Source organism: Sphaerodactylus townsendi, linkage group LG10, assembly GCF_021028975.2.
Source record: "Sphaerodactylus townsendi isolate TG3544 linkage group LG10, MPM_Stown_v2.3, whole genome shotgun sequence".
Classification (NCBI taxonomy): Eukaryota; Metazoa; Chordata; class Lepidosauria; order Squamata; family Sphaerodactylidae; genus Sphaerodactylus; species Sphaerodactylus townsendi.
Window position 1 is genome coordinate 87,619,719 of NC_059434.1, and position 11,892 is coordinate 87,631,610.

At 49.9% G+C, this 11,892-nt stretch overlaps 1 protein-coding gene across 1 annotated transcript in view; it reads left to right on the forward strand.

Annotated features, from left to right (window-relative positions):
• The window catches only part of DYSF (dysferlin), a 132,878-nt gene that overhangs the window by 27,065 nt on the left and 93,921 nt on the right, over positions 1 to 11,892 (forward strand). The window contains 8 exon segments of the mRNA XM_048508779.1: positions 1,254 to 1,304; positions 1,945 to 1,975; positions 4,472 to 4,587; positions 5,236 to 5,362; positions 6,800 to 6,903; positions 7,668 to 7,736; positions 8,277 to 8,320; positions 10,317 to 10,438. Of these exon segments, the coding sequence (XP_048364736.1) occupies positions 1,254 to 1,304; positions 1,945 to 1,975; positions 4,472 to 4,587; positions 5,236 to 5,362; positions 6,800 to 6,903; positions 7,668 to 7,736; positions 8,277 to 8,320; positions 10,317 to 10,438 (664 nt within the window).

An 11,892-nucleotide genomic window follows, 5' to 3' on the forward strand; every position in this document is an offset into this window, starting at 1 on the left:
AATGCCCTCCTATCCTACCTGGACTGTTCTGTCTTGCAGAGACCTTTGCCAGTCATAGTTCTATTTCTGTTTACATTTGTTACTCACATAAGAACATAAGAACATGAGAAAGAGCCTGCTGGATCAGACCAGAGTCCATCTAGTCCAGCACTCTGCTACTCGCAGTGGCCCACCGGATGCCTTTGGGAGCTCACAGGCAGGATGTGAAAGCAATGGCCTTCTGCGGCTCACCCTTAACCAGAATCTGAAGTGGGGTTACAATAAAAACACCTGTAGTCAACGTATATTTAAATAATATAATATATAATCACAATAACTAATAGAATGTCCATAGTACATCAGTTTCTTTCCAACAATTTTCTTTCAACGAAACGCTTACTAAATATTCACTAAAAATGTAAATAATAATATCCAAACCAGGATCGCTATATCTTGACAATATTACCATACATAGCTTTTTTTATACGCACATATTCACATGGTCCATATTTCTATCAGTGTCCAGTCAATTTCTTGCAGTTCAATATAAGAGGCTCCTTAGAGGTCAGACTCAGAAGTCTCTCCTGCATATGTATGTCATGAGAGCTCCGGTTCGATACCTGTCTGCCACCAAACTTAAGCCACCAAACTTGAAAACGCGTTTTCGCATCCTGTTCTTAAAATCATGATAGTAAAAACACAATAAAACCCAGACACAATCTAAAATCTCCTGCATCCCTACGTCAGCAGCCTCAGACCATTTTATTCTCATTAGGCTGAGTTTATTTTAATTTTATTTTTTATTAAATTTGATACCCCGCCCTGTCCTGACTAACGCCAGACTCAGACAGCTGACACCAATTATAATGGAAACATTTTACATAGGCATAAATTAACTTAAAACATTAACTGGTTAATTATAATAAAACACAACAAAACAACAAGATGGGCAGGTGTCGTTTAAGGCAGCCTTTGTGTGTTCTACCTGTAGTCATTTTGGAGCCCGGTATTGTCACAAGCAAAAAATTTTTGGGAGGATGCCATTCCAAAGCTAATCTTGGGATCAGAGCTCAGGGGACAGGTGAATGAAGATAGCATGGCTGCCACTGCTAGAATTCAGCTGCCAACAAACTGGCCCAGGGAGTGATGCAACAGAGGGGCGAGGAGTGTGCCAGCCCATGTTCTCCAAAAGACCCCCACTGAAAGCGGCATTGTCATGTTGCATTGAAATCTTACGAGCTTCTGCTACACTGAATTCTGGTTTTGTGTTTCAGGTTTTTGATTCCCGTTCTCTTCGAACGGACTCTGTCATTGGAGAATTCCGGGTAACTGTGGCCTCTATTTCATCGTACAAGGGCAGGGATCCACGTTTTGGCCAGCTGACTTCTCTTTGTCACGTGCTGGGCTTTTGCAGAGATTCTGTGTTCTGCGATCAGCCCTGCAGGAATGAAACCCCTTCCCCCATTCTCCCCTAGAGTCACTCAGCGTGGCTCCTCGACCTGCCCCCTGGGCTTTTGCTAGGAGTAGATGCCCCATCTCGTCGCTGTCGGTGCTCACTGCAAAAACTCTCCAGGGAATGGGATCCTTTTGTTAGGTGTGTGGAGGTGGCTGTAGCGCCCAATGGGATCTGGTGTTGGTAGGGTGGCGGCCTCCAAGTGGCGATCTAGAATTACAACTGGTGACGGAGGTCTGTTCCCCCAGAGAAAATGGCTGCTCTGGAGGGTGGGCTTTATGACACCCCCACTGAGGCCCCCCCTCCCCGAACCCTGCTCCCCTCCAAGCTCTACCCTCATAATATCCGGGAATTTCCCAACAGAGTTGGAAACCTGAGGTTTTGGGCTGTTGGTGAGCATCCCTGCAGATTTATGAACTCCCCGTGAAAGATTTCGTAAATGCTTGTTTGATTCCAGCCGTGGAAGCCTTCGATGATACAAATGCTTGTTTGTTTGTGGTTTACTTTTGCAGATGGACGTTGGGACAATTTATGCCGAACCCAGTGAGTGAAATAATCTCAGAATAAATATTTGTGACATAGCACAGGCAAGGCCTGGGATGTTTCATTTTGCTTAAGGTGACCAGATTTTCACCTTTTTAAAGTGGGACGTGCGTGCACGCAGCCGCAGGAGCGCACTGACTTCTGGGGCACTCCCTGTTTTCCCGCCCTGTCTCAGGGCAGGAAAAGGGGAGCATCCCAGAAGGCAGTGCGGCAGCCTTCCAAAAATCGGGACATTTAAAAAACCCCGCGGAACGCGGGACAAATTGGTTAAAAGAGGGACTGTCCCGCCAAAAGCGGGACATCTGGTCACACTAATTTTGCTGCTTCTGTAGAAAGCAAAAAAAAAAATCAAACATTTTTGATAGAGAAATTTAAAAAGGGTGGGTGTGCGCAGACTTTGAGATGGGAAGAGAACGGTATTTAAAAAGACGACTATAGTCGTAGGGCTTGAAGGACAGTCTGGTGGCCAGAGCCATGTGTGGGGGAGAAATGATTGCTTGCGGGTTTAGGGTACTGAATCCAGGTTCAAGGGCTGACTCAGGTGCCCTTAACAGCAGGAGAGAGAGAGGGGCTGAGCCATCCCCCTGAGAGGAAAGGGGCCCCTGCTTGACCAGGGCTCTGGGGGTGCTGGGACCCTTCGGCCTTGGCTTGCATTTTCCTGATCTTTTGATCCAGATCCAGAGACCTTTATTAGGCATATACAACACAAAGAAGAAGCAAAGCCAGTAAAGAAGAAGAGTAAAGCCAGTAAAGAACAGTGAAAGAAATGTGAACAGAATCCAAGGGCAAAGAAGAAGAGTAAAGCCAGTAAAGAACAGTGAAAGAAATGTGAACAGAATCCAAGGGAACCCAGTTCAAAATGCGCACAAAAATTTGGTTATTTCAACCTCAGAGTAGGCTAGGTTGAGCCATAGTAGTATGTTTCCTCGGGCATCTGTCTTGGGAAATTCCCAGGGAGTGATTCTGATGCAGCACATGTAACTCTCCTGACGTTTAGCCACAGATGCAGGCGTAAACGCTTTGAGAATGTGGCTAGAACATCTGTCAGACAGATCTGATGCACACAGATGCACCAGCCAGTGATTCTGGCCGTGAAAGCCTTCGACAATACATTGAACCTTAGGATTGTTGAGCAAAAAAGTCAACTTTGTGTTGATAGGAAGATCCAAGAACCCAGCCATGGCTAAGGCAGAGAAGTCAGACCACGGCTGTTCTACTTTGGGCAGAAGAGCAAGATGTGTTCAAGGGAGTCAATATAAGAAGGGCAGAAAGAGCAGCGTCTGAGGGATGTTGGAGAACTGGCCTTGAAGTAGTGACAATGGCAAAGAATTGCATCTTTAAGCCTTCAACAGTAAATTGCATCTTGCTTTTGAAAATGCCCATCTGAGTTTATGATTAAAAAGTTGGTTCAAATAATGGGCAACAGAGCTTTTGGGGAATAATCCCAAAGTACAAGGGTGAGCAGGAACTCTGTGCCTTGCTCAAAAGGTATTGGTATTCCTGCTCAAATAATTGGTTTTTCCCTGATGATATATCTCGTTGCCAGTGAACATGAACAGGGAGTCCCAGGCAAGGCCCAGTGAGGAGATCTTAGCCTCAATTAATGATCTTTTGATCCAAACATGGAATATGGAGTCTTGTAGTGTCATCCCACAGTGGTTGTCTCAAGAGTCATGACAGGGAAGGGGGGGATCTGTTAATGGTGGGGATGCCAACCTCCAGGTGTAGCCTGTTGATCTTTTGGAATTACAACTGATCGACAAGGATCAGTTCCTTTGAGAAAATGACTGGTTTGGAGGGTGGACTGAATGGCCTTATATCCTGCTGAGGTCCCCCTCCAGAGGTGGGATCGAGCAGGTTCTCACAGGTTCCCGAGAGTAGGTTCCTAATTATTTGTGTGTGCTGAGAGGGGGTTACTAATTGGTGATTTTGCTATGTGATTTTTGCCTTAGTTACGCCCCTCCTCTCAGCAGTAGTGCGCAGAACTTGAAGCAGTCTAGCAGGAGGTGCACCGGTGTGCGTGACAGCCTGCGCCTGTGTGCATTCGTTTCCCGTCCAAGGACCAGCGCAGCGGCTGCATCCTTGCCACAGCCCCACCCAGGAATGCCCCGCCCCCGGAATGCCCGGGCACGCCCCCGTTGTGCCCCGCCCAGCCCCAATGGCGCTACGCCACAGTTTGAATCTCACCACCATGGGAACCTGTTACTAAAATTTTTGGATCCCACCGCTGTCCCCCTCCCCCAAACTCTGCCCCCTCCACCTTCAAATCTCCAGGAATTCCCCCACTCTAGAGTTGGCACGCCTATTTAATGGCTGGCACCCCTTCTTCCCCATCCTGGGACCCCGGTTTCTCTGCCCTGCAGACGTGTGGCTGCAACTTTAATTGTTTTGGCACCCAGTCCTGCTTGAGAAGGCAATGGCTGTTCCAGCTGGACAGCTGAGCTGCTCAGCGTAAGATGCGATTTCCTGTGTGCTTCTGTTGAATGACTGTTTTAGGGCACGCCTTCTTGCGAAAGTGGCTGCTGCTTTCGGACCCGGAGGATTTTTCGGCAGGCGCGAAAGGCTACTTGAAGGTCAGCCTGTGTGTCCTGGGGACTGGCGATGAAGCGCCTGTAAGTATGGGACTTCGAAGGTGGGGGGGGGTGTCACCGCAGGAGGAGATCTGTCTAGGCCTGTTTGCCTCCTTTGCTCCTTACTTCCCCTCTGCACCGTTTGTTTCCTCACCTTTGCTTTAACCACTACACTAAACTGGTTCCCACAGGGGGCAGATGTTTTGAGACTCCTGTTAGAATGTGTCTTCTGCTGCTTCAGAGACTGGGACCAGGAGCACAGCTGTAGCTTGGGGAAACTGCGCCCCTGCCATGCTCCTGCCCACCCTGGAACGCCCCCAGAATGCCCATGCCCCACCCATACCACACAACCCAGTGCGTGCCCAGTGCAAGACACCCTCCCCCGCCCCCTGGGTGCTACACCACTGACTAGGAGTAGTGGATTCAAGGTGCAGGAAAAGAGATTCCACCTAAACATTAGGAAGAACTTCCTGACAGTCAGGGCTGTTCAACAGTGGAATGCACCACCTCGGAGCGTGGTGGAGTCTCCTTCTTTGGAGACTCTTCTTTTAAACAGGGGCTGGATGGCCATCTGTCAGGAGTGCTTTGATTGAGTGTTCCTGCATTGCAAAGCGTTGAACTTGATGGCCCTTGGGGTCCCTTCCAACTCTATGATTCTATTATCCTAATTCCCATTTACTTGCATTACAGATGGATAAAAAGGAAGGTGTCGAAGAGAAGGAAGACATTGAGGGCAACATTCTCCGGCCGACAGGAGTGTGCCTCAGAGGGGCCCACTTCTCCCTCAGAATCTACAGAGCCGAAGACCTGCCCCAGAGTGAGTATGTCAGAGGGGGAGGATGGGAGCATGCAGGGCCAAATGCTGAGAACCAAGCAAGGGATGGATGAGGCCCTCTGGATTGGCAGCAGAACATCACATACTTACATGTCTGTTGCAATATATATTGACACATTCCTGCAAAGGCTCAGCTGTGAAAGAATTGCGAGCGTTTTGCTCTTTGCGATGATGTTTCCATACAAAAAAGCAAACTCCAGATGGAAAATTGCTTATGAAAAGGATCTGTAAGGAGGGAAGGCATCACAGTGTAGCCTGTTGTCAGATCCTGGAAGCAGAGCAAGGTTGGTTCTTGGGTAGGAAACCACCAAGGAAGACTCTACAGAAGAAGGCGAAGGCCAACCTTTGTTTTCATTGAATTATTTTAAGAACATAAGAACATAAGAACAAGCCAGCTGGATCAGACCAGAGTCCATCTAGTCCAGCTCTCTGCTACTCGCAGTGGCCCACCAGGTGCTCACATGCAGGATGTGGGAGCTCACATGCAGGATGTGAAAGCAATGGCCTTCTGCGACTCTTGCTCCCGATCACCTGGTCTGTTAAGGCATTTGCAATCTCAGATCAAAGAGGATCAAGATTGGTAGCCATAAATCGACTTCTCCTCCATCAATCTGTCCAAGCCCCTTTTAAAGCTATCCAGGTGAGTGGCCATCACCACCTCCTGTGGCAGCATATTCCAAACACTCCAGATTTTAAAAGGTTAAATACTGTTTGCAGTTGTTTAAATGTAATGTAATGTTTTTATATGTGCAAACCTGGAGACCCTGATTGGGTGAAAAGGCAGCACAAAAACGTTTTAAATAAATAACAAATGAAAATAGCCCGTATTTCTAGGTGAGAATGGAAAGCGCAGTGGAAAACTAGAGGTGATTTATACAAATATCAAATGAAATTAGGAAGCACTTTCTGCTGGCCGGGGCTGTTCGACTGTGAAATATGCTACCTTGGAGGGTGGTGGAGTTTTTTTATTTGGTGGTTTTTCAACAGAGGCTGGATGGCCATCTGTCAAGAGTGTGTATTCCTGTGTTGGACTCGAAGGCCCTTGTGGTCTCTTCCAACTCTATGACTCTATGAAATTTAAATTTTTTAAACGAAATTAAAAAAAATTTCAGCTGTAAAATAATAATTTTGTTCACAAAGAGGGAACCAGGTTCCAACATCACGTGCGATCTGGAGTGTTTAACTTCTGTGATCCCTCCCAGCCCCTGTGATTCCTACCCTCGAACCCACTTTCCTGTAAGATCCATTTTCTGCCACCACAACAGAAGAGTCCAGGATGCGACTCATGCAGCTTTGAAGATGAAGGTCAAGGATGATGGTAGAACACGTAGGGCATGAAATTCTCCGGTGGCTCCTGATCTTCAGGAAGCCACGGGGGAATCTTTTGCTGCCTATCCTGAGATTTGTGTTCTGTTCCAGTGGATGATGCCATCCTAGACAGTGTCAAGCAGATCTTTGGATTTGAGAGCAGCAAGAAGAATTTAGTAGATCCATTTGTGGAAGTTTCCTTTGCTGGCAAAACGGTAAGCCAGACCTCGTTTGGGAAAAGCCAGGGCTGGGGAGCAAACCCGTGTCTCATTTACAGAGGCAGGGGGACTGGCGAATGGGTGGGATTGGTCAGCTGGTTGCCTGCTGTCGAGTGATAAGAGGCTCAGGTGGGCTTTGCCTGTGGATGGTTCCAGGTTCCAACTCCGGCACTTCTGGTTGAGAGCTGCCTTTGTTAGAGGCAAAGCGGCCTGTGACTGTTGGCCAAGGGTCTTGTGCCTTTGAAATGCCATTGACTTCTGAACCTCACTCGCCACCTTTGGTCTTTGTACTTAATGCTTCCACGGTGGGTGATTGACAGTGACCAATTGCATATCCTGACATAGTGCCTTCTCTTCACACATCTGGTGAACCAAATGTGTTTCCTCACTCCTACATTCCTGCTGGGTGACCTTGGGACCTCAGCCCCGCCTGCCTCACAAGGTGTCTGTTGTGGGGAGAGGAAGGGAAAGTAGGTTGTAAGCCACCTTGCGTCTCCTTACAGGAGAGAAAGGTGGGGTATGAATCCAAACTCCTCCTCCTCCTCCCTTCCTCCTCCTCCCTTCCTCCTTCTCCTCCTCCTCCCCCTCCCCTCCTCCTCCTCCTCCTCCTCCTCCTCCTCCTCCTCCTCCTCCTCCTCCTCCTTCTTCTTCTTCTTCTTCTTCTTCTTCTTCTTCTTCTTCTTCTTCTTCTTCTTCTTCTTCTTCTTCTTCTTCTTCTTCTTCTTCTTCTTCTTCTTCTTCTTCTTCTTCTTCTTCTTCAGCTCTGCAGCAAAGTCCTGGAGAAGACTGCCAACCCTCAGTGGAATCAAACCATCACTGTACCAGCCATGGTGAGCGAAAGGGGATGCTTCCTCTGGAGTAGGGTTCCCCCAGTTTTTTAAGCCTGTGGGCACCTTTCAATTTTGGATACTGTGTGGTGGGCACGGCCACAAAATGGCTGCCGCAGCGTACCTTTCCACACAGAAAATGGCCGCCGCAGCATCACTTCCCTCACAGACGGAAGATGCCTGGGCTATGGTGGCAGCTGCTGCCAAAACAATGTTTTTTAAAAATCTGCACAGCTAATTGGAAGCCTTTCTAGGCAAAAGGTCCACTTTGCTCTACCCGCTTTCTAAAAACACTTGGTGGGCACCAGAAAAGGTATTTGTGGGTGTCACGGCACCCAGGGATACAATTTAGGCCAGGGGTGTCCAACTCTGGCGCTTCAGATGCTCATGGACTACAACTCCCATCAGCCCCTGCTGGCAGCAGGGGCTGATGGGAATTGTAGTCCATGAACATCTGAAGCACCTCTGATGTAAGCGATCCCTGCTCTTCTGTGGGTTGTCTGCTCAAAGCTATTTCCGGTGACTTTTCTCCCCTTTCCATAGTTCCCCTCCATGTGTGAGAAGATGAGGATCCGGGTGGTTGACTGGTGAGTCTGGGGTGGCTTCATTGACGGCTGTAGCTGAAAGCAAAGCTGGGCTTCAGGCTAAGAGGTGCAAACGGATCTAGGAAGCAGCAGCAGCAGCAGCAGCAGCAGGTCTTTTCTTTCTTTTGCTGGCCCTAAAGACGGTGCCTTCGAGAACAGATCAAACAAAGCTGGTGCCACTTTCCTTCACCTGGGCAGGAGAGGTGGGAACTGCTTCCCCTCCTGACTTGCTCCGAGTCTGCTTGCTCTGTTGGTTGCGCGCGCATGTACAGTGCTGCAAAGTCACAGCTGATTTATGGCAGTGCTGCAGGCCAGGGCTATCAACCATGCGACCTGAGGGCTGGATCCGGCCCCCTAAGAGGGCCTATCCAGCCCGCAAGCCAGTTGAGGCATGCACCTGCTCCCCTGCTCCCAATCTGGGCCGGAGAGCCCACAGCGAACTCACCAGTCCAGGCAGCCCCCCAGCCGTTGCCAGTCTGACTTGACGAGCCACCCCCCCTCCCATGACAGTGGCCATCCCTCTCTGAGGGCCCAACCCAACCAAGTCACATGTATGTTATATCTGGCCCTCATCACGAATGAATCTGACACCTTCACCAGAGGGTTTTCAAGGCAAGAGATGTTCAGAGGTGGCCAGCCATTGCCTGCTTCTGCACCGTGACCCTGCACTTCCTTGGTGGTCTTCCATCCAAATGCTGACCGGGTCTGGCCCTGCCAAGCTTTTGAGATCGGATGAGATTGGACTAGCCGGCAGGGGTCTGCAACCTGTGGCTCTCCAGATGTTCATGAATTACCATTCATGATGAGAATTGTAGTTCATGAACATCTGGAGAGCCACAGGTTGCAGACCTCCCCCCTCCTCCCTTTCTATAACATCTGGGGATCCTGCCGCCCCCTCCCCCTCCCTCTTCTTAGGGGATTTATTAGCAGGACGCCATCGGTATATCTGATGTTAGGACGCTGCATTTTGATGGGGTTGGTTTTAATATAGAGAGCCACTATTTAATGATTATTTAAATCTCGATACTATTGATTTTATTTGTGCTCTATCTATTTGTTTGTTCACCGCCCTGAGCCCTCCGGGGAGGGCGGTTTATAAATATTAATATTAATATCAATACTAATATCAATATCAATATTAATATTAATATTAATAGTAATAGTAATAGTAATAGTAATAGTAATAGTAATATTAATATTAATATTAATATTAATATTAATATTAATATTAATATTAAATATTAATATTAGTATAACTACAATAATAATGGCAATATCAATATTAATGTGTATTAATATCACCATTCTCAATATATTTATAATATATTCATCATTTAAATATTATTGTTTAATATTGATAATGATGTTTGATGTTGTCTTAAATACTAATACTTTGGTAGTATTGTTATTGTATGTATTATTATTGATAATATTAATAGTATTAGTATTAATATAACTATAACTATTAATATTAATATTAATATTAATATTAATATTAATATTAATATCTGTATTTATATTTATATTTATATGTATATTAATATTAATATTAATGTTAATATTGATATTGATGTTGATGTTAATATTAATACTAATACTGATATTAGTATTGATATTAATATGTATTATTATTATTAATATTAATAGTATTAATAATATTATTAATAATATTAATATTAATATTAATATTAATATTAATATTAATATCAATACTAATATCAATATTAATAATAATAATAATACCAATACCAATACCAATAGTAATGATGATGATGATGATGATGATGATGATGATGATGTTTGACACCTCCACTGTAGAGACGACATCACAGTTTAGGATTGTTCTTGAGGCACGAGATTTGCAAAGTTTCTGCAGAACTTTCCGCAGGAGGAGCTTCAAGAGAGAGGGACCCCCTGGTTTTTGTTCAAGCAAAGGTTAATAGTCGATGATGCCGTGATTGAAAACAGGTCTTGTAAAAATGCCTTGTTTTCATTTCAGGGACCGCGTCACTCACAACGATATCGTGGGCACCAGCTCTCTGTGCATGTCTCGGATCTCGGCCCCAGGAGGGGAGCTGGAAGGTATTGCTGCCATCAGGTCTGGCCTCTCAAACACTGAGAGTGGGACACTATTGAGGCCATGAAGAGGAAACCTTTTTTGGGGTCAGGGATAGGAGGGCGACCATCTTCTCTGTCCCTTTTAACCTCCTGTCTGCCCATGAATGCTTTACCAGCACTGGCTGTGTTTCAGGGGTTGAATCTGAACCCAGCCCCTCTTGTCTGCCCTGGGCCACTCTCGGCCTACACTGGTCCCTGCCTGCCATAAGGTTATCGATCTGTAGGGTGAGGCTTGGAGATCTCTCAGGTTTACAACTGATCTCCCAGTAACATAGGTCAGGCCCCAGGGAGAAAAATGGCTGCTTTGGAAGGTGAACTCAGTGGCATGATAACCTCCCGGAGCCCCTACCTTTCCCAAACCCCACCTTCCCCAGTCTTTACCCCCATGTATTTCTCAAGAGGGAACTGAGAACTCTCTACATGACTGCAGTGGGATTTATTGTGCTCCCTCTAGTGGTTGGTTTTATATCTCTGAGGCTTATGTCCAGCATAAAAACCTGCAGTTTAAATCTGCAGGGAGAGACGCTGAACATAAACCCGTTTGATATGCAGCTACCCACGCATAGGTGTCAAACTCGTGGCCCTCCAGATGTTATGGACTACAGTTCCCATCATCCCCGGCCAGCATGGGGGGTGGGGGGGGGGGGGGGTGGGGGGGGGGGGGGGTGGGGGGGGGGGGGGGTGGGGGGGGGGGGGGGTGGGGGGGGGGGGGGGTGGGGGGGGGGGGGGGTGGGGGGGGGGGGGGGTGGGGGGGGGGGGGGGTGGGGGGGGGGGGGGGTGGGGGGGGGGGGGGGTGGGGGGGGGGGGGGGTGGGGGGGGGGGGGGGTGGGGGGGGGGGGGGGTGGGGGGGGGGGGGGGTGGGGGGGGGGGGGGGTGGGGGGGGGGGGGGGTGGGGGGGGGGGGGGGTGGGGGGGGGGGGGGGTGGGGGGGGGGGGGGGTGGGGGGGGGGGGGGGTGGGGGGGGGGGGGGGTGGGGGGGGGGGGGGGTGGGGGGGGGGGGGGGTGGGGGGGGGGGGGGGTGGGGGGGGGGGGGGGTGGGGGGGGGGGGGGGTGGGGGGGGGGGGGGGTGGGGGGGGGGGGGGGTGGGGGGGGGGGGGGGTGGGGGGGGGGGGGGGTGGGGGGGGGGGGGGGTGGGGGGGGGGGGGGGTGGGGGGGGGGGGGGGTGGGGGGGGGGGGGGGTGGGGGGGGGGGGGGGTGGGGGGGGGGGGGGGTGGGGGGGGGGGGGGGTGGGGGGGGGGGGGGGTGGGGGGGGGGGGGGGTGGGGGGGGGGGGGGGTGGGGGGGGGGGGGGGTGGGGGGGGGGGGGGGTGGGGGGGGGGGGGGGTGGGGGGGGGGGGGGGTGGGGGGGGGGGGGGGTGGGGGGGGGGGGGGGTGGGGGGGGGGGGGGGTGGGGGGGGGGGGGGGTGGGGGGGGGGGGGGGTGGGGGGGGGGGGGGGTGGGGGGGGGGGGGGGTGGGGGG